This window comes from Neophocaena asiaeorientalis, unplaced genomic scaffold (genome assembly GCF_003031525.2).
Source record: "Neophocaena asiaeorientalis asiaeorientalis breed wild unplaced genomic scaffold, Neophocaena_asiaeorientalis_V1.1 scaffold122, whole genome shotgun sequence".
Taxonomy (NCBI): Eukaryota; Metazoa; Chordata; class Mammalia; order Artiodactyla; family Phocoenidae; genus Neophocaena; species Neophocaena asiaeorientalis.
In genome coordinates this window covers 252,713-278,382 of record NW_020172725.1, presented here as the reverse complement: position 1 = coordinate 278,382, position 25,670 = coordinate 252,713, and the positions used below count along the sequence as shown (strand labels likewise).

General features: G+C 40.8%; 1 protein-coding gene across 1 annotated transcript in view; it reads right to left on the bottom strand.

The window, feature by feature from the left end:
- The window catches only part of FBN1 (fibrillin 1), a 253,659-nt gene that overhangs the window by 1,876 nt on the left and 226,113 nt on the right, over positions 1-25,670 (bottom strand). The window contains exons 60-64 of the mRNA XM_024740283.1: positions 17,017-17,133; positions 16,624-16,752; positions 15,731-15,850; positions 3,954-4,185; positions 1,274-1,448 (exon numbers count right to left, since the gene is read on the bottom strand). Of these exons, the coding sequence (XP_024596051.1) occupies positions 1,274-1,448; positions 3,954-4,185; positions 15,731-15,850; positions 16,624-16,752; positions 17,017-17,133 (773 nt within the window). The remainder of the gene's footprint in view (positions 1-1,273; positions 1,449-3,953; positions 4,186-15,730; positions 15,851-16,623; positions 16,753-17,016; positions 17,134-25,670) is intronic.

The window sequence follows — 25,670 nt, the reverse complement described above, 5'->3', positions numbered from 1 at the left end:
CAGCGGCCATGGCTCACGGGCCCAGCCGCTCCGTGGCATGGGGGACCCTCCCGGACCGGGGCACGAACCCGTGTCCCCGGCATCGGCAGGCGGACTCCCAACCGCTGCGCCACCAGGGAAGCCCTAGAAATCCATTTTAACAAGCCTTCCAGATGATTCAGATGCATACTCGAGTTTTGTTTTTTTTTTTCTTCCTGGATATCTGCACATGATCTGCTTGCTTTTTTTTTTTTTTTACATCTTTATTGGAGTATAATTGCTTTACAATGGTGTGTTAGTTTCTGCTTTATAAGAAAGCAAATCAGTTATACATATACATATGTTCCCATATCTCTTCCCTCTTGTGTCTCCCCTCCCTCCCACCCTCCCTACCCCACCCCTCCAGGTGGTCACAAAGCACCGAGCTGATCTCTCTGTGCTATGTGGCTGCTCCCCACTAACTATCTGTTTTACATTTGGTAGTGTATATATGTCCATGCCACTCTCTCACTTTGTCACAGGTTACCCTTCCCCCTCCCCATATCCTCAAGTCCATCATTTCCCAAACCACAGCAGATGCATTGCAGCACTGATGCTAAGAAAGAACCAGTTTATTTCAATTTTATTCAGTGACGCAAAACCATCCCCACCGAAAGACACACCTATGAACCTACTTCCTGGGTCTGATGATCTGCTAATATTCAATGCTTTTCACTGGCTTCTTGCTTGCCCCTCTGGGACCACATGTGCTGGATTCTCCGGGCCTGCAGCCAGAGGTCTGGGTGAGTATCTGCATTTCTGAGTTGACGGAAAGGCTGCAGCAGCCGTAGGCAAAGAAAACCAGGCTGCTTGAGCTCCATGTTGTTTTTGTCTAGAATCCAAGTTCCCTCACACTCCACATGGCTGTTTTCAGTAGAGGAGTCTCTAGCTTTCAGAACTTGTCATCCCTGTGTAGGGAGAACTATGTCACTTCACTATTCTGCCCACTTGCTGTCCTGGATCTCAGACCCTGTCCTTTCAGCAGACTTTGGGTGGGTGTTTGACTTTCTTTTCGGCGAGACAGAGGAAATGAGCAAGTATGTGAAAACCTTCGAACGGCCACTCCCTAAAAGCAGCAAGAAACTCCAGAGAGCCCCACAGACCCTTGTAAAATACAGCCTAGAGCTCAGGGAATGTCTGGATTTTCTCCTCAGGGAGATTCTTCCCACTTTGGGGCATCCTTGGAGGAAACCATAGGAATCTGGAGGACCTTTCTGCAATAGGAGACATCAGGAGAAACCACCTTCTGACCTACCTCAATGTTGGAGGCATCTGTTTCATTTGCGCTTCTCCGCTTCCTGCCCCGTTTGGGGTAGCCGTTGATCTTACACTCATAACACGCCTCTGGGGAGAGGGAATTGTCATCCATTTCACCACTGGCAGGTGGCTCTGGGTTTCCTCGGCCCATGCCCATTCCAGAAACACAGTGCCTATGGTAGAAGGGAAACAGATGTTTTTCGTTAGAATTGGGAGATGGAGGAGGGAGAGTTCTGGTGAAGCCTGGACCCCTCCCTAGCGACATTCAGTCCTTGATTATTTGTCCACTGGATGACCAGCGGTTCTGAGAACAACACTGAAGCCCTCGGTGTTTGGCCTCAAATTCTCAGTTCCCTGGGTTGACTTGATTTCTTTTTACTGTCTCTCAAGGCCCCGTTTTGCATATTTATTTGTCCCTTCACTTCCCAAATGAAATGTGGCAGGTGTTTTGCTGTACTGCTGGGGAGGAAACGGGGAGTGGAAACAAGAGAAGAACAGAGGGTGAGGGAGACCATGTGACTCAGGAGGTTCAATAAAAATGCCTTCTTTTTATGAAACAGGCTCTACATGAGTGAGAAAGGGATGAGACATCGCTGTTCAGTTCCTTGCCCTCTTGCTGCTTAACTGATACTATCACTGCCACCTCCACTTCCACCACCACCACTGTCACCAGCCTTCACCACTCCAGCTTCTGAGCAGTCTCTCCTCTCACTTATCCTCTCACTTATGAGACCTCTCACTTTGGCTGAAGCTCCTCCTGGAAATAAGAAGAAAGCTCTAGGTGACAACTGAGGTTGATTTAGGTATAAATTGTGAGGATATGCAGTGTATAAAATACATGTATCAAAGCTTGCCCAACTGTGGGAAATTGCTTCAAATCATTCAAAACCACTAGGTCCACTGGCTCTGAATCATGTGAGGCTGGATAAACAAACCCATGCCCAAGAGAAAACTAGTTCAGCTGTTTTTCTTTGCCTTTCAGTTTTTAAAGCCAAGTTATGGAGGGAGGCTTGCATGTTTCACAAGTACCTTGTTTTGTTATTCTGCTTACTATTTCATAGGCCACTTGGAAAGTATTTACCAGGCTCCTCTTTCAAAATGTGTTGAAATATTTGAATGATCCTAAAAGAATCTTTACATTGGGGTAGGGTCCACTCTAGTGACTCACGGAGGAGCCCAAACTGTTATAAATGGGTAGATCTCTACTACTGGGTCCATAATGTAGAACAAATACTGTTTTCTCTTTCTGTATTAGTTGATCTATTCTTTATAACTCATTTTCCTTTATGCCTTTAAGATTCAAAATATAATGCCAATAAGAACACTTTGTATTTTGCAGCAATTTCCAGGTTTCTAATATTTTCTGTAACCCTGCTGAGCCCGACACATTTCCTTGTCCTTTAATCTTGCACCATGAAATGTGCAGAAACAATAACATGGATGAAATGATAAATGCTCATCCTGTATGTGTGTGCATTCACATAATGATTAAATTATTGGAAGGCAAACCCCAAATTCACAGGCTTTTGGCTCCTTTCTCAGAACTCCCTTCCAGTATTTTCATATCCCTGGAACACCACTTACAAGAAGTGTGACTATAAAGTCCCACTGGCCAGAAGCCAGTTTGGAGTGTCACAGTTTTTGCTGGGAAAATGGTTCTGGCATTAAACTTATAAAGAATGAGTCTACTGAGAGCCAGACACAAACATCTGGAAATTTGAGTCCTATTGCTGGCATTCTGTGTGCTTCCCATGAAACATTCTTTTACCTTCTACACACCCCAAAATGAATCACTTGATGTTTGTGTGTCAAGAAATCAAAGAACACAAAATTAACAATTTGATATATACATGTAAGTGTGTGTTGTGGAATATGTGACTTTGTGTGGGGGGGAGTATATGTGTGTGTGTTGGTGTGTATATATATGTATGTATATTTAATGTCTGTGTTCCTAATTAGAAAGTTAAAATTTGAGCTCCTTCACAGAGTAGCCAGAACCAAGACAACCAAGTCCAGATGAATTCAGTGGGGAAGAAGACCTAAACTTTGAAAACTTAACACTAACTCTTGAATTACTGAGTAGAATAAAAACGCATCTTTCCTGCCCCAGCTCTCACACATACAATGTGGTGAAGTATTCTACCTGGAAAATACAGTCGTTCTCTTAACTCTTATATTTAATGCTATTTTGGCAATTTGGAATGTAAATTTAAGTCTGAGATGTAAAATACACTTTAAAACTGTAAAGGACTCCACAAAAGGTATCTTTTTGGTTTATCCTAACAGGAGCTAGATGAGAAGGCATTTTAAGTCAAGACAGAATCCTGCCTGCCCCAGGAGAAGGCTGCATCAGCAAAGTGCAGCCTGAGTCCAGTTCTGTCACGGGTCGCTTTCCAACAAGATGTGAAGATCAAGAGAATGAGACAGGTAAGCCATAGAGCGAGGTATTTACAATGTCATTTCATTACTTTGTTTGATGTTCTATGAATTTCCAGAAACCTAGATGTCCCCTTTCAAATAAAATAACCTAAAACCTTTGCAGCACTAATTGGAATTAACTCAAGAATCATAAAAACTATGGTTCTACTCTACTAGGACAGGTCATTTTGAATTAAATATACTTAACTATGTTATGAATGAGAAAGCCTCCAACTGCGACCATGGCTAGCAGTGCTTACCCTTGGCCTATTCGGAAGTAGCCAGGTGGACAGGCACAGAGATAGCCGCCCTCGGTATTGGAACAGCCGTAACTGCAGGGGGCCTGAGAAGAGCCACATTCGTTGATGTCTTGGCACCCACCACTGAACTGTTCGTACTGGAAGCCAGCAGGACACATGCACTTGTAGCTCCCCAGCGTGTTGTGGCAGGAGGCTCCTCCGCAAATGTGAGCGCTGAGGCATTCATTTTCATCTGGAGAAAAAAACCAGAAGACACCGCATATGTGATACCAGCCAGAGATTGCTGTGGAGGTGTCTGGATCAGGCCACTTGCTGCCGGCCAGCTGGCTCTCCCCTAGGCTCTTGGGAAGGTAACACAGGCACACCTTGGGAAGGTAACACAGGTGGCTGCGGTGGGAAAGGGAACAAGAGAGAAAGATGTGGAAACAGGTGTGGTCTCTTGCCATATGGTGAGCGAACGTGGTTTCTGAGGTCAAGTGCACCAGGCAGAATACATTAGGGAGTGGCATTCTGAGGACCAGCAGGCTCCATTTCTCATCTGAAGCCAATACTTGTATGTTCTGCTCTACGGGAGCATCCTGTGTAGAACGTGGGGATGGTTCATGGCTAAGGTTCGGGGTTCAGGGTGGGAGGGCAGGAATCAGTTCTTTGCACCTTTGCTTCACAAGTGCCCACTAATAGGATGATTATCTCCTGCTTTCTCAGTCTTCCTTTTTCAGGATGAGTAGGGCTGGCAAGGGCTGACATCCTGCAGGAAGTGTTGGCCCACTAGGACTTCATTTTCAAAAGTCCATAAAAGCCTCCAGGTGCTTGCCCTGGGGATGAGTAGTGTCTTCTGGTATGTCTGCTCCCATCTCTGAATGGGCCCCTTTATCCAAACCACCTCCTGCCCAGAGTCTGGGCCATGTCTAAAGCTAAGTATGGCTGGAACAGATTCAGTGCAGACTTCACAGGCAATAATTGGGGAAAACCTACAAGAGACACAGATGCTGCAGAACTAGCTACAGATAGGGACCGGCCAAGTCTGATGGCAATAAGTAGGAAAAAGAAATCTAACTTTAACAAATCAATTCAAAGGGAAGAAACCCCTCAAGTTTCTCATCATGTCTGATGTATACTTTTTTGAAATCTCCAATATCTTTTTGTAGACTTGCCTTTGTAGGGCAGCACGGAAGTTTGCTGGTAAGACATTTCTTAACTGCTAGAGCCCATTTTCAGGCATATGTTCATATGAATGCATGTGATTGACCTTCTCCTCACTTAGCAAATACCTACTTCCAATGGAAGAGAGGAGGAGAAAGGCAACTAACACTTATTAGATGCCTACTGTATGACAGCTGGGATACTAGGTACTTCACTCCATTTACTTAACCTGCCTAACAGTCACAGAGGTAGGTATTAAAATCCCTATTTTCCAGGTGAAGAAAGCAAGACTCAGAAAGCCCCACCAAGATCTCCCAGCAGCAGCCACAGGGCAGAGATGCACACCCAGGTCTGTCTGACTACAAAAGTCACATGCTTTCCTTTATATCAGTGTCTCTCAAAAGACTCACCCACATTTAAACTGGTCCTTTCTCTTTTACTTTTTCATTTGCTGAGGTAGATTCATTTTTCAAGAACAAAATTGTTTCTAAGAAAATATCTTTTTTTTTTTTTTAAATTAGGAGAACAGGTGGGTAAAAACGGTGAGGGCAGGATACTTGCATATATATACATACACACACACACACAATTCAGATTGCCTTCCACCCTTCCTTCCTCTCTTCCTTCTCTTCCTCCCCCTTCCTTTCTCGACCTGCCCCCCTGCCACCACTTCTTGCCTGTATGTAGTTACAGAGAGAAGAAGGAGTAGATATACAGTAAGAAAGCTATTGGTAGAGCTGCCTGCTATGGCTCAGTGCCTAGCTATGCATCTGTTTGAGATCCTTTATATCCAAGGACTCTCAAGTACCCACCCAAGGTCACTTAGGTTCTAAGGTTCCTAAAACAAAATGATTCAATATGCCATCATCTGTGTTCTTTTTTCCCTTGTTTTAAATTAGAGGTGAGCTGTGTGATAGAAACTGATGGAGACCATGGGCATCCAGGATGAATGAAGAACCGAGGGTAGTTGCTTTGGTGAAGGGAATATCTCTGGGCTGAATGTCTTCCCCTTGCCTTGCTTATCCACCTCCAGGCTTCTAACCTGCCCTCGGCTCTACAAGGCTGATCAGAATGGAGCATCCACAAGCTTCTCTCCTGTATCCTGAGCTTTTGGTTGGGCTCAGCCATCTGTTACCTGCTGGGACTCTGGCTGATAAAACCTCTAAGGTAAGGCATGGGTATATGTGGGGAAGACCTGTTAATACAGAGCTTAGATTTATTCTGTTTTGTTCCAAGGAGCAGAAATAGGACCAATGGTTAGGAGTTAGCAGGAGAAGAGCTTCATCCTTTATGAAAAATATATTTCTAAAAATTAAAGTTTTCTATGCATAGATTGGGCTATCTTGGGAGAAGGTGAGTACCTTTCTAGGTTGGAGAGGGATTGATATGTTAGGAAACAGATCAGACTAGATCATTGCTAAGGTTCTTTCTAAACTTGAGTATCTCTCTTTTTAACTTGGAGTATCTGTTCCTGTCAAGAACTCTCCCTGCCCCTTTTCACATTCTTTTCTACTTTATTTTACATTTTTTCCTCCCTGAGAATCTAATAAGTTTAAATTAAACTTGCTTATCTGGGTTGGAGAGATGGGGTAGAGTGGAGCACGGATTAAGATAAGAAATTGGCAAGTGTTCAGTGTTTACAGCTTGAAAACAATCTGTTTGCGTACTCACCCTTTCTATCAATATACAAATACCATGATTTGTTTAACATGTTTTGCACTTTTCCTGACCTTTTTCATCCTGTGTGTGCACCCTGGAGCAAATGGCTCCACAAGGAATTTTTCTACACGCCCAAATCTTTGTTTTATTCTTTCAGTTGTTACTTAAATTGGTGAGGGTTTTGCTCTTTTCATAAAAAGAGACAATTCTAATTTGAATGAAATAGCATTAGAGTCTCTGAAAGACACTCCTTAAAAGCAGATGGAAACCTACTTACTCTGTCCTCTAAAAACTCAAAGTTTCCAGCATCAGGCTCGCATAGTGTGTCTTAGCTGTGGTGTTAAGGGAGAGCCACTGGGAGAACTCCAAATGTAGAACAGCCTTTCCTTTACTAATTTCCTATAGGTCATGATGGGTCAGCTCCAACTTCAAGCTGCAAGTTTGATATTTTCTAGAAAGCAATGATATCCGTGGCCCTTTACCCTATAAACCCATCCATCTTCCAAGAGTGAACTTCTGGCTGCCTAGGAGCAAGGATCCAGGGAGGGCTGGTCCAAGAAATCTGCTCTGCATGGCTCTGGGGAAGCCATTCTGGCCCAAGGCAATACAGTGCTCATTCTGGGTAAGTATAATTCCCAAGAATTACGAGACCAGTTTGAACTGGTATCTTCTGGGCATCAAACCCCCCAAACCTCTTCCCACTTTTTTAAAACTGAAATTTAGTTGATTTCCAATAGTGTTAGTTTCACGTGTACAGCAAAGTGATTCACTTATATATATTACATAGGTCCATCCATGTTGCTGCAAATGGCAATATTTCATTTTTTATGGCTGAGTAATCTTCCATTGTGTGTGTGTGTGTGTGTGTGTATGTGTGTATGTGTGTATGTGTGTATGTGTGTATGTGTGTATGTGTGTATGTGTGTATGTGTGTGTATCTTCCTAAACCAATCATCTGTTGATGGGCATTTGGGTTGTTTCCACATTTTGGCTATTGTAAATAGTGCTGTTATGAACACTGGGGTGCATGTATCTTTCCGAATTAGAGTTTTCATCTTTTGGGGATATATACCCAGGAGTGGGATTGCTGGATCATATGGTAGCTCTATTTTTAGTTTATTAAATAACCTCCACACTGTTCTCCATAGTGGCTACACCAATTTACATTCCTACCAACAGTGCAGGAGGGTTCCCTTTTCTCCACACATTCTCCAGATGTAGACTTTTTGATGATAGTAGACTTTTTTGGAGATAGTAGACTTTTTGATGATAGTCATTCTGACCAGTGTAAGGTGATGATACCTCATAGTGGTATTGATTTGCATTTCTTTAATAATTAACAATGTTGAGCCTCTTTTCATGTGCTGATTGGTCATCTGTTTGTCTTCTTTGGAGAAATGACTATTTAGGTCTTCTGTCCACTTTTTGATTGGGTTGTTTGTTTTTTTGATACTGAGTTGTATGAGCTGTTTATGTATTTTGGATATTAACCCCTTGTCGGTTTCATCATTTGCAAATATTTTCTCCCATTCCATAAGTTGTCTTTTCATTTTGTTGATGGTTTCCTTTGCTGTACAAAAGCTTTTAAGTTTGATTAGATACCATTTGTTTATTTTTGCTTTTATTTCTTTTGCTTTGGGAGACTGATCTAAGAAAATATTGCTACGATTTATGTCCAAGAATGTTTTGCCTATTTTCTCTTCTAGGAATTTCATGGTGTCATGTCTTATATTTTAGGTCTTTAAACCATCTTGAGTTTATTTTTGTATATGGTGTGACGGAGTGTTCTAACTGCAGTGATTTACATGTGGCTGTCCAGTTTTCCCAGAACCATTTGCTGAAGAGATTGTCTTTTCTCCATTGTATATTCTTGCTTCCTTTGTTGCAGATTAATTGACTGTAGGTGCGTGGGTTTATTTCTGGGCTCTCTATCTGTTCCACTGATCTATATGTATGTTTTTGTGCCAGTACCATGCTGTTTTGATTATTTCAGCTTTGTATTATAGTCTGAATTCTGGAAGGTTTATGCCTGCAGCTTTGTTCTTTTTCCTTGGAATTGCTTTGAAAATTCTGGGTCTTCGGTGGTTCCATATAAATTTTGGGATTTTTTTTCTAGTTCTGTGAAAAATGTCACAGGAAATTTGATAGGGATCACATTAAATCTATACATTGCTTTGGGTAGTATGTCCATTTTAACAACATTAATTTTTCTAATCCAAGAGCATGAGATATCTTTCCATTTCTTTGAATCATCCTTTATTAATCCTTTATTAATGTTTTATAGTTTTCAGCATATAGGTTTTTCACTTCCTTGGTAAAGTTTATTCCTAGGTATTTCATTTTATTGATGTGATTTTAAACAGGATTTTTTTTTTTTTTTTTACTTATATTGTTGGTGTAAGGAAATGGAACAGATTTCTATATATTAATCTTGTATCCTGCTACCTTGCTGAATTCATTTATTAGTTCCAACAGTTTTTGTCTGGAGTCTTCAGGGTTCTCCGTATAGAGTATCATGTCATCTGGAAATAGTGACAGTTTTACCTCTTTGCTTCCAATTTGGATACCTTTTATTTCTTCTATGATTGCTGTGGCTAGGACTTCCAATACTATGTTGAATAGAAATGGTTAGAGAGTGGGCATCCTTGTCTTTTTCCAGATTTTAGTGGGAAGGCTTTCAGCTTTTCACCATTTAACATTATATTGGCTGTTGGTTTGTCGTAATGGCTTTTATAATGTTGGGATATGTTCCCTCTATACCCACTTTGATGAGAGTTTTTATCATGAATGGATGTTGAATTTTATCAAATGCTTCTTCTGCATCTGTTGAGATGATCATGTGGTTTTTGTCTTTCCCTTTGTTGATGTGGTGTAACACATTGATTTTGCATGTGAGCCACCTTTGTGACCTAGGAATGAATCCAACTTGATCATGGCGTATGATCCTTTTTATGTATTGTTGGATTCAGTTTGCTAACATTTTATTGAGGATTTTTGCATCTATATTCATCAAAGATATTGGCCTGTAATTTTCTTTTTGTGTAGTGTCTTTGTCTGGTTTTGGCATCAGGGTGATGGTGGCTTCGTATAATGACTTTGGGAGTCAAAATCCCAAAATTTAAATCTTTTGGAATAGTTTGAGAAGGCTAGTATAAGTTCTTCTTTGTATGTTTGGTAGAATTCCCCAGTGAAGCAGTCCGGCTCTGGACTTCTGTTTGCAGGGAGTTTTTTTCATTACAGATTCTATTTTACTTCTAGTGATTGGTCTGTTCAAATTATCTGGTCTGTTCAAATTATCTGGTCTGTTCAAATTATCTGTTTCTTCTTGATTCAGTTTTGGCAGGCTGTATGTTTCTAAAAACTTGTCCATTTCTTCTACGTTGTCCAATTTGTTGGCATATAACTGTTCATAGTATTCTCTTATGATTTTTTGTATTTCTGTGGTATCAGTTGTTATTTCTCCTCTTTCATTTCTTATTTTGTTTCTTTGGGTCCTCTCTTTTCTTCTTGGTGAGCCTGGCTAGTGGTTTGTCAATTTGGGTTATCTTTTCAAAAAACTGGTTCTTGGTTTTATTGATCTTTTCTGGGTTTTTAAAAAAATCTCTATTCCCTCTCTAATCTTTCTTATTTCCTTCTGCTGACTTTAGGTTTTGCTTGTTGTTTTTCTAATTCTTTTAGGTGGTAGGTTAGGTTGTTTGAGATTTTTCTTGTTTTTGAGGAAGGCCTGTATTGCTGTGAACTTCCCTCTTGAAACTGTTTTTGCTGCATCCCATAGATTGTGTAAGTTTGTGTTTCCATTGTTATTTGTCTCGAGGTATTTTCTGATTTCTTCTTTGATTTCATTGTTAACCCATTGGGTTTTTTAGTAGCATGTTGTTTAGTCTCCATGTGTTCATTTTTTTCCCCATTTTTCTTTCTGTGGTTGATTTCTCATTTCATACTATTGTGGTCAGAAAAGATGATTGAAATAATTTATATTCTCTTAAAGTTCTTGATGCTTGTTTTGTAACCTGGGAAGTGGTCTATCCTAGAGAATGTTCCATGTGCGTTTGAAAAGAAGGTGTATTCTGGTGTTTTTATTTTGGATGTAGTGTCCTGTAGATATCAATTAAGTCCAACTGGTCTGTTGTGTCATTTAGGACCTCTGCTGCCTCACTGAGGAAGATCTGTCCATTGGTGTCAGTAGGGTGTAAGTCTCCTACTATCATTGTATTCCTGTCAATTTCTCCCTTTATGTCTGTATTTGTTTTATATACTTAGGTGCTCCTATATTGGGTGCATGTATTATTGAGTGTAATATCCTCTTCTTGTAGTGATCCCTTTATCATTATATAATGTCCTTTTTCTTTATGGACTTTGTTTTAAAGTCTATTTTGCCTGATATGAGTATTCCTACCCCTGTTTTCTTGTCATTTCCATTTGCATGAAATATCTTTTTCCATCCCCTCACTTTCAATCTGTGTGTCTTTCTCCCTGAAGTGAGTGTCTTGTAGGCTGCATATTATAGGTTTTTGTTTTTTTTTTTTTTTTTGTGGTATGTGGGCCTCTCACTGTTGTGGCCTCTCCCATTGCGGAGCACAGGCTCTGGACGCACAGGCTCCGTGGCCATGGCTCACGGGCCCAGCCGCTTCGCGGCATGTGGGATCGGCACGGACCTGTGTCCCCTGCATTGGCAGGTGGACTCTCAACCACTGCGCCACCAGGGAAGCCCTAGGTTCTTGTTTTTTATCCAATCTGCCACTGTGTCTTTCGATCAGAGCATTTAGTCCATTGACATTTAAAGTAATTATTGAGAGGTATGTACTTATTGTTATTTTAAACCTTGTTCTCCAGTTGATTTTGTAGTTCTTCTTTGTTCATGTCTTCTTTTTTGTTTTTCCTTTTGTGGTTTGATGGTTTTTTAAATATTATGTTTGAGTTTCCTTCTTTTTGGTTTTTGTGAATCTATTTTATGTTTTTGATTTGTGGTTACCCTGGTTTTCAAGTATGTTGACCCATAACTATATCTACTTGCTTTAAACTGATAGTCATATAAGCTCAAACACATTCTAAACAATCTACAATTTTTAGTCCCCTCCTCCAAATTTTGTGATTTTGATGTCCTATTTTACATCTTCATGTTTGCTTTTGCTATTAATTGTAGATATAATCACCTTTACAACAACTTTTTGATTGTTTTTTAATCTATGTACTGGCTTAAGTGATCTTCAATCATTTTATATATTTGCCTTTCCTATTGGGATTATCCCTTTCCTATAGATTCTTGCTTTTCTATTTAGAGAAGACCTTTCAATATTTCTTTTTTTTTCTTTTTTTTTTTCCTGGCTGCACCACATGGCATGCGGGAGCTTAGTTCCCTGACCAGGGATAACACTCATGCCCTCTGCAGTGGAAGCGTGGAGTCCAATAACTGGACTACCAGGGAATTCCCTCAATATTTCTTTTAAGGTAGGTTTAGTATTGCTGAATTCTTTTAGTTTTTGTTTATCTGAGAAATTTTTTCTCTCTCCTTGTATTCTAAATGATAATGTTGCCAAGTGTAGAGTATCTTAGGTTGCAGGTTTTTCCCTTTCAAGACTTTGATTATATCATGACACTCCCTCTGGCCTGCAAAGTTTCTGCAGAGAAATAAGCTGAATCTTTCTCTTGCTACCTTTAGAATCCTCTCTTTAACTTTTGCCATTTTAATTATGATATGTCTTAGTGTGGGTCTGTTTAGTTTCATCTTGTTTGGGACCCTTTGTGCTTCCTGTACCTGGATATCTGTTTTCTTCTTTAGGTTTGGGAAGTTTTCAGCCATAATTTCTTCAAATACACTTTAGATCCCCTTCCCTCTCTCTTCTCCTTCTGGAACCCCTGTTATGTGTAGATTGGCACACTTTGTATTATCTCATAGGCCCCATATGTTGCTTTCATTTTTTTCACTTTTCTTTCTGTCTGCTGTTGTGATTGGGTTATTTCCATTATTCTGTCTTCCAGATCACTTATTTGTTCTTCTATGTTATTTACTGTGCTATTCATTGCTTCTAGATTGGTTTTTCTCTCAGCCGTTGAGTTGTCTAATTTTGACTGGTTCCTCTTTCTAGTTTCTAGTTCATTGTTTAATCTTCATTTCTATTGATAATCTTTATTAATTCTTTAGCATTTTTCTTACCTCCTTTTTGAACTTGGGTTTAGTAGACTAGTGAGGTCTATTTCATTATCTGTTTTTTCAGGGGGTTTCTCTTATTCTTTTAACTGGGAATAGTTCCTATGCTTTTTCATTTTACTTAACTGTCTCTCCTAAATTCATAGAGACAGAGAAAGTTATCTACTCTGGTCTTGAAGGGGTGTTTTCTGTGGGAGCATCCCTTTGGTGAGAAGGCTATTTATGGTGTGGATGCCAGCCACGTCTCTCCTCAGAGTGTGCTGTGGCCATTCTTCCTTAGGTGAGGATGTGATTGGTGGTGTGCATCCATAGCCTGCACTGGATGTTGGGTGGGGCCTCCTTTTTGCTCTGTGGCTGTCAACAGCCCTGTCAGGGTGGTGTCTGCTCCACAGCTGTTGGAGTAGAAGCCCTGAGGGTCAGGTTTGGTCAGGCTCCATTGCCCCTGACTGTGTGCTCTGTCCCAAAGGAGGTGACTGCTGAAGCAAGTAAGGCCCGTGTGGTCACAGCAAACCTAAGTGCCACCCATGCAGGTGTCTGTGGTTCTGCTGAGAAGCAGCCCAAGGTTGTGTCCCTTTCTGTTGTGTTCATCCCAGACCTAGTGCTAGGCTGTGGTGTGGAGTGGGCTGCTGCTGGAGGCCAGGGTGCTGTGGCTGCAGGAATCGAGGTGGTTGTGCTACTGTGTGGAACCTGGACTGCCTCTGTGACAGGCCACTCTGAGGATCTGCCCACCCCAGATCCGGCTCCAAGCTGTGGGGTGGAATGGGTGGAGATGAGTGCTCTTGCCAGGAAACAACCTCTGTATACTCCTTTCCAGGGCCTGTCCACCCAAGTCACGCGTTTCTGTGGCACCGCCTGGTGTGTGTGCTGACAAAATCCACCGTGGCCAGACCCTCCCCTGCCTGAGATTCAGCACTTAGTCACTGCTTATACTGGCAGCCCAGCCCCACACTGAGTTTCAGACTGAGAAGTGTGGCAAGCTGGCAGCTGTCAGTGCTGGTCTCTCTCCACCCTGACTGCTAGCAAGCCAGCACGTGTGCACTCCTCACAAGCAGAGTCCAGTTCCCTCCATCTGTCCCAGCAGACCTCCCAGCAGGCAAGGAAGCTCCTCAGGGTGAGGGCTGTCCACGTGGACCTTCCCTCCTTCACAGATCGTCCCAGGGGTTCCAGTCGCATCCCAATGCCTTTTTTATTTTATTTTTTTCCATCCTACCCAGCTTCATGGAGATGTTTCCTGCCACTTTGGTCGAATAAGAAGTCTTCTGCCAGTTTCCAGTTGGTTTTCCGTGAGAGTTGCTCCACATGTAGACGTATTTTTGATGTGTTTGTGGGGGGGAGGTGAGCTCCACATCCTCCTATTCTGCCATCTTCATCCTCCCATCTCTTCCCACTTCCTAATAGACTCATTCTTCTACAAGTCCTAGGCAGGAGATGATCTTCATGGGGCCAGAATAGAATCTCCAGGCAACGAGGGCATGACCTGGCTATCTCTACTATTTCTGGACTGAGTATAGGAAGAGGAGGGTTAAGGCCTAGCAGTGACAGACCTCACCTCTTTTATACTCTTCTCCACAGCTCCAGTTTCATTCAAGGGACCTACGTAATAAGGGCAGATAGGCTCATATGCTGGGTATTGAATCAACAAAGCTCATGCTGGAAGTTCTGTGAACAGTGTCAGAAACTGGTGATTAAAATCCAAGACCTTCCTGAGCTGATGACAAAGGGCTTTTTATTAAAACCAGACAGCTGATCAGCAAGCTGTGCAGCCTAAACTCTAGCACTGTGGTCATTTTAGCCAACACTACTCACCTCTGCAAAACTGCATCTTGTAAAGAATCAAACCAGATGAGAGAGACACACGTTTGATAAATGAACACGTGCCAAATGTGTCTTCATTTGGAGTAAAGTCAAGCGTTGCAATGTGGAGCAGCCACCCAGAAGGCAGTTGCTCTTTGTTTTTGCTAAGTAGGGCTCTGTAGCCAAGAGAGTGGCAGCCAAAACAGGTCACCAGAGCACAAAGCTTGCAGTGCTACTTGCTGAATGAAAAAAACAAGCAAACAAGTGAAGGTGACACTAGAAAGGCAGCCCTAAAACATGAAGTTAAGAGCCTTGGGTTCTAGCTCTGGTCCTGCCACCAAAGAACCGGTAAGGACAGACTACCTTTCCTTCCTGGGCTTCTAAGCCTTCATCAGTAAAACAAAGGGCTTGGGCTAGATGGCTTGGGGTCCCTCTAAATTTGTAATGTTGGGATTCTCTGATGTGCATTAAGAGTTATTTTCCTATGATACTGTGGAATCAAAAATGACAGCTTCAATTTAATGGGAGATTCTAGGGGACTCCCTTATTATTCAAAACAAATTAGCAATCCTGAAAAAAACTTTCTGTGTTTGCTGCTTGCACTCTGCCCCAAAGATGTACAGCACTCAATGGAACCACTTCTGCGTCTTCTGGCCAAAAGTTGCTCATAACAGCCTCTCGCTGGCTGATAAGCTACAGTCAGAAGCAGGATTTTGTTGGCCTCTAAGGTGAAGAGAACTCCGTGTGGGCTGATGACTAGCAGTGGAGCAGGAGAGCAAGGGGATATTGGGAGTCAAGGAATTCTGGGGACATTTCATTTCAAACGCCCTCAAAATACCCTTTATCATTATTCTTTTTTTCTTAGTTTGCTACTTTGCAAAGGCTGTGACTTCCTTCTGGATTCAACAGGTACGGACAATTTGAAATGAGTATTTGCTTCAATGACAAGTTGAAAGTTTTCAGAAAGAAAGCAGTTTTCTGACTCATAGGAGCTGATAGCAATTCATCTTGTGAACAAGGGAAAACTACTTGCCGACACACTGGTTCCATTGGTAGTGCTGGAGATAGCCCTGGGGGCAGCTGCACCTGTAGCCCCCGATGATGTTCTGGCAGCCATGCTGGCAGCGATGGTTTCCTTCGCACTCGTCCACATCTGAAAAGGAAGGCAGAGTCGCCTTTAAGTCACATCAATGCTTGTCTCAGAGGTGTTCTCTGAAGCAACATTTATAAGCATATGAAAGTGAAAGGCAATCTTAGTAAGAAAAAATCTGATCCTTAAAAAATTATTCTATCACCAAAAACTTCAAGAATATCTACTCTGGAGCTTTTGATAAGTCCAAGGAAAAAAACATTCATCTATCCCTGGTAAAGTCCACAAATAAAAATGATGAAGAAACTAATGCAAGGTACATGAGCACTCTATGAGACAGCCGTGTAAATTATTTATATTTCCTTATTTGTGCCAGAATTAGAAACCAAAATGTCAGTACAGAAACAAAATCCTAAAAAATATAAGTAAAACATTTAATCCTATATTAGCAGAAGAGCTATTCCTCATATATTTAATCCACGTTGAGGGAATCCTTCTAAGACTCTGGATCTAGTGACTAGAAAATTAGTTAAATTCAGGAATCTAGCTATTTTTCTTGACTGGGTCATTCCCTATTAGACTAAATTAACAACTGAGCAGAAAAAGTCTTGTTACATTCAGGAGAAGCATGTGTTATGGACACAGTCAAGCATGAGACAAAAGATGGATCTCTTAAGATACGGGACCCGTGCAAACTAGAGAAAACATTTCCCATCTTCAGCTGGCCATCTCCCCTGTGCTCAGTTCTGATGTCTCATAGAGGATGATGCTGCAGGTGTTTAGAGGCCACCTCCACAAGGACCGACCAGCTGGATCAAGCTAAGGGCTCCACTCACCTTCACAGCTGGCACCGCTCTGATCAAGTGAGAATCCCCGCTGGCATTCACAGGTGAAGCTTCCAGGAGTATTCTGGCAAATGCCCTTAGACCCACACAGGTTGATGTCAGAGGTGCATTCATTGTTATCTGTAAGAAGCAGTGGGGGAAAGGAGAGGGTGAAACTTCCCCGAGGCTGTCTTTGTGTTGTTTAAAAGAAAGAAAGAAGGGTGATTTGCTCAGAAAAGGCCAATAACTTTTCACATACACGCATGCATACATGCAGAGACACACATACATGTACTCACATATTTTTTTGAGTTTTATCTTCTTATTCCAACAGCAGAAGTGCTCGAAAACAATCCCTTAGAGGAATAGCTGCACTCCATATAGGATTTTTCCCTTCCCACTTACCAATGCAGGCAGTATGGTGTTGGGTAAATCCAGGAGGACATTTACATGTGAAGCTGCCAATGGTGTTAACACACAGGAACTGGCAGTTGTGCTGCTTAGTTGCACACTCATCAAGATCTATAAGAAAATGCAAGATGGGCATTGGAATTGAGCTGAAGCCCAGGTACCTAGAAGCTGCCCTAGGGAGCAGCTCTGAGTTTTCTTTTCTACATCGCAAATGACCTGGTCAGAAGACAGCCACAGCAAATGGCTAGGAAACCCAGGAGATAAGGGTTTGAAAGATAAAGCATGGTTTCAATTCAGACCAAAAATGCATTTCTTTGGGGATCCAAGAAAAACCCATTCCCTTTAGTTATGCAGAAATTTCTCAGCAAAGAAATGTCTAATAAATTATAAAATTTAAATGAATTACAAAATGAAATAAAAGATTAAGGATTCTCAAAAATTTCCAAAGCACTGAAAAGATCTATTCAAGTTAAAATATAAAAAGAAATATTGGGCTTCCATGGTGGCACAGTGGTTAAGAATCTGCCTGCCAGTGCAGGGGACATTGGGACACCAGGGTTTGAGCCCTGGTCCAGGAAGATCCCACAGGCAACGGAGCAACTAAGCCTGTGTACCACAACTACTGGAGCCCGTGAGCCACAACTACTGAGCCCACGAGCCACAACTACTGAAGCCCGCGCGCCTAGAGCCTGTGCTCCACAACAAGAGAAGCCACCACAATGAGAAGCCTGCACACCGCAACAAAGAGTAGCCCCCGCTCGCCGCAACTAGAGAAAGCCCGCCTGCAGCAATGAAGACCCAACACAGCCAAAAATAAATAAATAAATAAATTAAAAAAAAAAAAGAAATGTTGAGGGTGGAAATGAATTTCTCTGCTTGGTTCTTTCCTGTTTGCTGTTTTTAATCTTCTCAAATGAGCTGGTCAACCAGGTCAAACCAAACAAAACTAACTTTTTTGTTTAGATTCTCCTTTGGATAAAACAAAATTGAGTAATCAGGAAGGAAACAAAGGAAAGAAAAAAAAATCATTCTGATAAGCCAATAGCATTTTTTTAAAGACTGCCTACAGTATTTATCCAACATTATTTTCCACTTCTCAATAAAATCCTCCGCTTTGACCAGGCCTCTTTCCTCACTGCCAGAGCTTCTGGCTCTTTCTGAACTCCATAGCTATTTTAAACCTTTAAGAGATACAAAGTGTGTTCCAGCTTTTAGTTGAATTTTAATTAAAAAAAAAAAAAGAAACTGCAGAGAATTTAGAAATCTATCGGCCTACCTTCCTTCCTGCCTGGCTCTATGCCTGCCTCCCTCCCTTTCTTGTGATTTTCTTTTGTCACTGTATACAGAGCTGTACTTGGAGCTGCAAATCAGTGCCAGTTCCTGGCTAGACTAATATCTGGAGTGGACCTGAACTAAAGAACTGCCCATATTTCTCCCAGTGCTGACATTTCTTAAAAAGGAGCCAATCCTGTGCTCTTTCCATTGCTGGGGAGTTGCTGTTTCTGCTTTTCTGGTTTCTGCATGATTGGCAGCTGTACGTCTCCTGCCAGCAGGTGGCCTCCCCTCTCTATGACCCCAGGGGACTTGCTAGAGCACCATCACACGGTTACTGAAGCTTACCTGCAAACATGTGAGGGGGACAATTCAGTGATTTTAAAAAAATTTTTATTTCATATTGGGGTATAGTTGATTAACAACGTTGTGTTACTTTCAGGTGTACAGCAGAGTGATTCAGTTATACATGTATCCTTTTTCAAATTCTTTTCCCATTTAAGTTATTGTGGAATATTGAGCAGAGTTCCCTGTGCTATAGAGTAAGTCCTTGTTGGTTGTCTATTTTAAATACAGTAGTGTATATATATCAATCCCAAACTCCCAATATCTATCCCACCCACCTTTCCCCTTTGGTAACCATAAGTTTGTTTTCTAAGTTTGTCTGTTTCTGTTTTGTAAATAAGTTCATTTGTATGTTTTTTTTTAGATTCCACATATAAGCAATATCATATTGCTTATGTTGATAAGCAATTGATCATATTGAAATATTTGTCTTTTTCTGTCTGACTTACTTCACTTAGTATGATAATCTCCAGGTCTATCCATGTTGCAGCAAGTGGCATTATTTCATTCTTGATAATGGCTAAGTAATATTCCATTGTATATATGTACCACATCTTCTTTATCCATTCCTCTATTGATGGACATTTAGTTGTTTCCATGTCTTGGCTATTGTAAACAGCATTGCAATGAACGTTGGGGTGCATGTATCCTTTTGAACCATGGTTTTCTCCAGATATATGCCCAGGAGTGGGATCGCTGAATCATATGGTAGCTCTATTTTTAGTTTTTTAAGGAACCTCCATACTGTTTTCCATAATGGCTGTACCAATTTACATTCCCACCAGCAGTGTAGGAGGGTTACTTTTCTCCACACCCTCTCCAGCATTTACTATTTGTAGACTTTTTGATGATGGCCATTCTGACTGGTGTGAGATGATATCTCACTGTAGTTTTGATTTGCATTTCTCTAATAATTAGTGATGTTGAGCATCTTTTCATGTGCCTCTTGGCCATGTGTGTGGCCAAGGGGCACATTTCTCCATTTCTCTTTGGAGAAATGTCTATTTAGATCTTTTGTCCATATTTTGATTGGGTAGTTTGTTTGTTTGTTTGATATAGAGCTGCATGAGGTGTTTGTAGATTTTGGAGATTAATCCCCTGTTGGTCGCGTCATTTGCAAATATTTTCTCCCATTCTGTGGGTTGTCTTTTCATTTTGTTTATGGTTTTTCCTTTGCTGTGCAAGAGCTTTTGAGTTTAATTAGGTCCCATTTGTTTATTTTTATTTTTACTTCCATTACTCTAGGAGATGGATTGAAAAAGATGTTGCTTCAATTTATGTCAAAGTGTTCTGCCTATGGTTTCCCTTAAGAGTTTTAAGGTATCAAGTCTTACATTTAGGTGTTTAATCCATTTTGAATTTATTTTTGTGTATGGTGTTCAAGACTGTTCTAATTTCATTCTTTTACATGTAGCTGTCCAGTTTTCCAGGTACCATTTATTGAAGAGACTGTCTTTTCTCCATTGTATAGCCTTGCCTCTTTTATCATAGATTAATTGACCATCAGTGCATGGGTTTATTTCTGGGCTTTCTATCCTGTTCCATTGATCTATAGTTCTGTTTTTGTGCCAGTACCATACTGTTTTGATGACTGTAGCATTGTAGTATAGTCTGAAGTGAGACTATACTTGATTCCTCCAGCTCTGTTTTTCTTTCTCAAGATTGTTTTGTCTATTTGGGATCTTTTGTGTCTCCGTACAAATGTTAAAATATTTTGTTGTAGTTGTGAAAAATGCCATTGGTAATTTGATAGGGATTGCAATGCATCTGTAGATTGCCTTGGGTAGTACAGTCATTTTGACAATATTGATTCTTCCAATCCAAGAACATGGTATATCTTTCCATCTGTGTGTGTCATCTTCGATTTCTTTCATCAGTGTCTTTTAGTTTTTGGAGTACAGTTCTTTTGCCTCTTTAGGTAGGTTTATTCCTGGGTGTATTATTCTTTTTGATGCGATGATAAATGGGATTGTTTCTTTTATTTCTCTTTCTGATCTTTTGTTGTTGATGTATAGAAATGCAACAGATTCCTGTGTATTAATTTTGTATCCTGCAACATTAACAAATTCACTGATGTGCTCTAGTAGTTTTCTGGAAGCATCTTTAGGATTTTCTATGTATAGCGTCATGTCATCTGCAAACAGTGACAGTTTTACTTCTTTTCCAATTTGGATTCCTTTTCTTTCTTTTTTTTCTCTGATCATTATGGCTAGGACTTCCACAACTATATTGAATAGAAGTGGCGAGAGTGGACATTCTTGTTTGGTTCCTAATCTTAGAGGAAATGCTTTCAGCTTTTCACCATTGAATATGATGTTAGCTGTAGGTTCATCATATATGGGCTTTATTATGTTGAGGTATGTTCCCTCTATGCCCAATTCCTGGAGAGTTCTTTTTTTTTAAATCATAAATGGGTTTTGAATTTTGTCCAAAGATTTTTATGCAAATCTATTGAGATGATTATATGATTTTTATTCTTCAATTTGTTGATGTAGTGTATCACACTGATTGATTTGCAGATATTGAAAAATCCTTGCATCCCTGGGATAAATCCCACTTGATCATGGTGTATGATCCTTTTAATGTATTGTTGGATTTGGTTTGCTAGTATTTTGTTAAGGATGTTTACATCTAAGTTCATCAGTGATATTGGCCTGTAATTTTCTTTTTTGGAGGTATCTTTGTCTGGTTTTGGTACCAGGGTGATGGTGGCCTCATAGAATGAGTTTGGGAGTGTTTCTTCCTCTGCAGTTTTTTTCTAACAGTTTCAGAATAGGTGTTAACTCTTCTCTAAATGTTTGATAGAATTTGCCTGTGAAGCCATTTGGTCCTGAACTTTTGTTTGTTGGGGGTTTTTTAATCAGTTTCAATTTCAGTACTTGTGATTGGTCTGTTCATATTTTCTGTTTCTTCCTGGTTCTGTCTTTAGAGATTGTACCTTTCTAAGAATTTGTCTGTTTCTTCTAGGTTGTCCATTTTATTGGCATACAGTTGCTTGTAGCAATCTCTTATGATACTTTGTATTTCTGTGGTGTCAGTTGTAACTTCTCCATTTTCATTTCTAATTTTATTGATTTGAGCCCTCTCCCTTTTTTTTCTTGATGAATCTGGCTAAAGGTTTATCAATTTTGTTTATCTTTTCAAAGAACCAGCTTTTAGTTTCATTGATCTTTTCTATTGTTTCTTCATCTCTATTTCATTAATTTCTGCTCTGATCTTTTTGATTTCTTTCCTTGTACTAACTTTGGGTTTTGTTTGTTCATCTTTCTCTAGTTGCGTTAGGTGTAAGGTCAGGTTGTTTACTTGAGATTTTTCTTGTTTCCTGAGGTAAGACTGTATTGCTATAAACTTCCCTCGTAGAAATGCTTTTGCTGCATCCCGTAGGTGTTGGACTGTCGTGTTTCCATTTTCATTTGTCTCTAGGTATTTTTTGATTTCCTCTTTGATTTCTTCAGTGATCCATAGGTTTTTCAGTAGCATATTGTTAAATATTTATTTGGGTGTGCCGCGTCTTAGTTGTGGCACATGGGATCTTTGTTGCTACTTGCGGGATCTTTTAGTTGTGGCATGCAGGATCTTTAGTTGCACCATGTGGGATCTAGTTCCCTGACCAGGGATTGAACCCGGGCCCCCTGCATTGGGAGTGCAGAGCCTTAGCCACTGGACTACCAGGAAAGTCCCTAGTAGCATATTGTTTAGCCTCCACATTCTTTTAGTTGATTTCTAATCTCATAGTGTTGTGGTTGGAAAAGATGTTTTACATGATTTCAGTTTTCTTAAATTTACTAAGGCTCACTTTGTGGCCCAGCATGTGATCTATCCTGGAGAATGTTCCATGTGCACTTGAGAAGAATGTGTATTCCGTTGCTTTCAGATGAAATGCTTTGTAACTATCAATTAAGTCCATCTGGTCTAATGTGTCATTTAAGACCTATGTTTTCTTACTGATTTCCTGTCTGGATTCTCTCTCCATTGATGAAAATGGGGTGTTAAAGTCCCCCACTAGTATTGTGTTACTGTCAATTTCTCCTTTTATGGCTGTAAGTATTTGCCTTATATACTGAGGTGCTCCTACGTTGGGTGCATATATATTTACAACTGTTATATCTTCGATTGATCCCTTGATCATTATGTAGTGTCCTCCTTTGTCTTTGTCTCTTGTAACAGTCTTTATTTTAAAGTGTATCTTGTCTGAAATGAGTATTACTACCACCTTTCTCTTGATTTCCATTTGCATGGAATACCTTTTCCAACCCCTCATTTTCAGTCTGTATGTGTCCCTAGATATGAAGTGGGTGTCTTGTGGACAGTGTATATACGGGTCTTGTTTTTCTATCCATTCGGCCAGTTTACATCTTTCAGTTGGAGAATTTAATCCATTTACACTTAAGGTAATTATCGATATGTATGTTCTTATTGCTGTTTTAAAAACTGTTTTGGCTTTGTTTTTGAGGGTCTTTTGTCTTCCCTTCCTCTTCTGTTCTCTTGGATTCCTCTTTCTTTTTTCTGTGTGTATCTATTGCAGATTTTCAGTTTGTGGTTACCATGAGGTTTTCATATAGCAGTCTATATATAAACAAGGTTGTTTTAAGTTGCTGGTCTTTTAATTTCAAATGCATTTCCAATATCCTGCATTTGTACTCTCCTCTCTCACCATTGCTCGTTTTGATATCCTCTTTGGGTGTAGGTGATTTCCTACCTTTACTGTATGTTTGCCTTTACCAGTGAGCTTTTCCATTCATAATTTTCTTGTTTCTAGTTGTGGCCTTTTCTTTTCAGCCTAGAGAAGTTCCTTTTGCATTTTTTGCAAAGCTGGTTTGGTGGTGCTGAATTCTCTTAACTTTTGCTTGTCTGTAATGCTTCTGATTTCTCTGAATATGAATGACAGCCTTGCTGGGTAGAGTGTTCTTAGTTGTAGGTTCTTCCCTTTCATCACTTTAAATATATTGTGCCACTCCCTTCTGGCCTGCAGAGTTTCTGCTGAGAAATTAGCTGAGAGTTTCCTTGTATGTTGTTTCTTTTCTCCTCTGGCTTTTAATATTTTTTCTTTGTGTTTAATTTTTGTCAGTTTGATTACTATGTGTCTCGGTGTGTTCCTCCTTGGGTTTATCCTGCCTGGGACTCTCTGTGCTTCCTGGACTTGGGTGACTGTTTCCTTTCCCATGTTAGGGCAGTTTTCAGCTATTTATCTCCTCAAATATTTTCTCAGGTCCTTTCTCTCTCTTTTATCCTTCTAGGACCCCTATAATGCAAATGTTGGTGCATTTAATGTTGTCCCAGAGGTCTCTTAGACTGTCTTCATTTCTTTTCATTCTTTTTTCTTTATTGTGTTCCATGGCAGTGATTTCCACCATTCTGTCTTCCAGCTCACTCATCCGTTCTTCTGCCTCACTTATTCTGCTATTGATCCCTTCTAGTGTATTTTTTATTTCAGTTATTGTATTGTTCATCTCTGCTTGTTCTTTAGTTCTTCCAGGTCTTTGTTAAACATTTCTTGTATCTTCACAATATATGCCTGCACTCTTTCCAAGATCTTAAATCATCTTTACTATCATTACTCTGAATTTTTTTTCAGAGTAATTGCCTATCTCCACTTCATTTAGTTCTTCTGGGATTTTATCTTGTTCCTTCATCTGGGACATATTCCTCTGCTGTCTCATTTTGTCTAACTTTTTGTGATTGATTGTGGTTTCCATTCTGCAGGCTGCAGGGTTGTAGTTCTTCTTCTGCTGTCTGCCCCCTGGTGGATGAGACCTAAGAGGCTTGTGCAGGTTTCCTGATGGGAGGGACTGGTTCCTGCCCACTGGTGGGTGGAGGTGTGTCTTATCCCTCTGGTAGGCAGTGCTGTGTCAGGGGGTGTGTTTAGTGGGCAGTTACTCAGGAAGACTTTATGCAGCCTGTCTGTTGATGGCTGGGGCTGTGTTTCTGCCCTGTTGGTTGTTTGGCCTGAGGTGTCCCAGCACTGGAGCCTACAGGCTGTTGGGTGGGGCCAGGTCTTGGTGAGATAAAGGCAGTGTCCAGGAGGGCTCATGCCAATCAGTACTCTTCAGAACCACCACCTCCAGTGTTTGTCCCCACTGTGAACCACAGTCACCCCTACCTCTGCAGGAGACCCCTCCAGTTACCAGCAGGTAGGTCTGGCCCAGGTTCTTATGAGGTCACTGCTTTTTTCCCTGGGTCCTGGTGCGCATGAGATCTTGTGTGCACCTCCAAGAGCAGATTTTCTGTTTTGCCCAGTCCTGTAGAATTCCTGCAGTCAAACCCCACTGGCCTTCAAAGCCAGTTTCTCTGGGGATCCTCTTTGCGTTGCCAGACCCCCAGGCTGGGGAGCCAGTGTCGGGCTCAGAACTTTCACTCCTGTGGGAGAACTTCTGTGGTATAATTATTTTCCAGTTTGTGGGTCACCTACCCAGTGTGTGTGTGATTTGATTTCATTGCGATTGCGCTCCTCCTACCATCTCATTCTGGCTTCTTCTTTGTCTTTGGATGTAGGATACAGTAAGTCCCCTACATATGAACCTTCAAGTTGCGAACTTTCAAAGATGCAAATGTGCATTCATATGTCCAATCAATCATGTAACTTAGTTCATGTGTCTGGTGTACATTGTGTGTGCATCCCCTACAAGTGGTTGTGCTTTTGTGTACTTTACTGTACAGTACTGTAGAGAATACAGTACTGTGCAGTATCTTTATTTCAAGACCAGGATATCTGGAAGCAAGTGTAAAAACAGCACTGGTGTAGCTGGTACTACTGTACTTTTCAAGGTTCTGTACTGTAGGCTTAAAAATGTTTCATTTTTTGTGTTTGTTTTCTTATGTATTTGTGTGCAAAGTATTATAAAACTATTACAGTACAGTACTATATAGCTGATTGTGTTAGTTGTGTACCTAGGCTAACTTTGTTGGACTTATGGACAAATCAGACTTACGAACGCACTCTCGGAATGGAAACCATTCATATGTAGGGGACTTACTGTATATTTTTTGGTAGGTTCCAGTGGGTTTTTTTTGTGAATAGCTGTTCAGCAGGC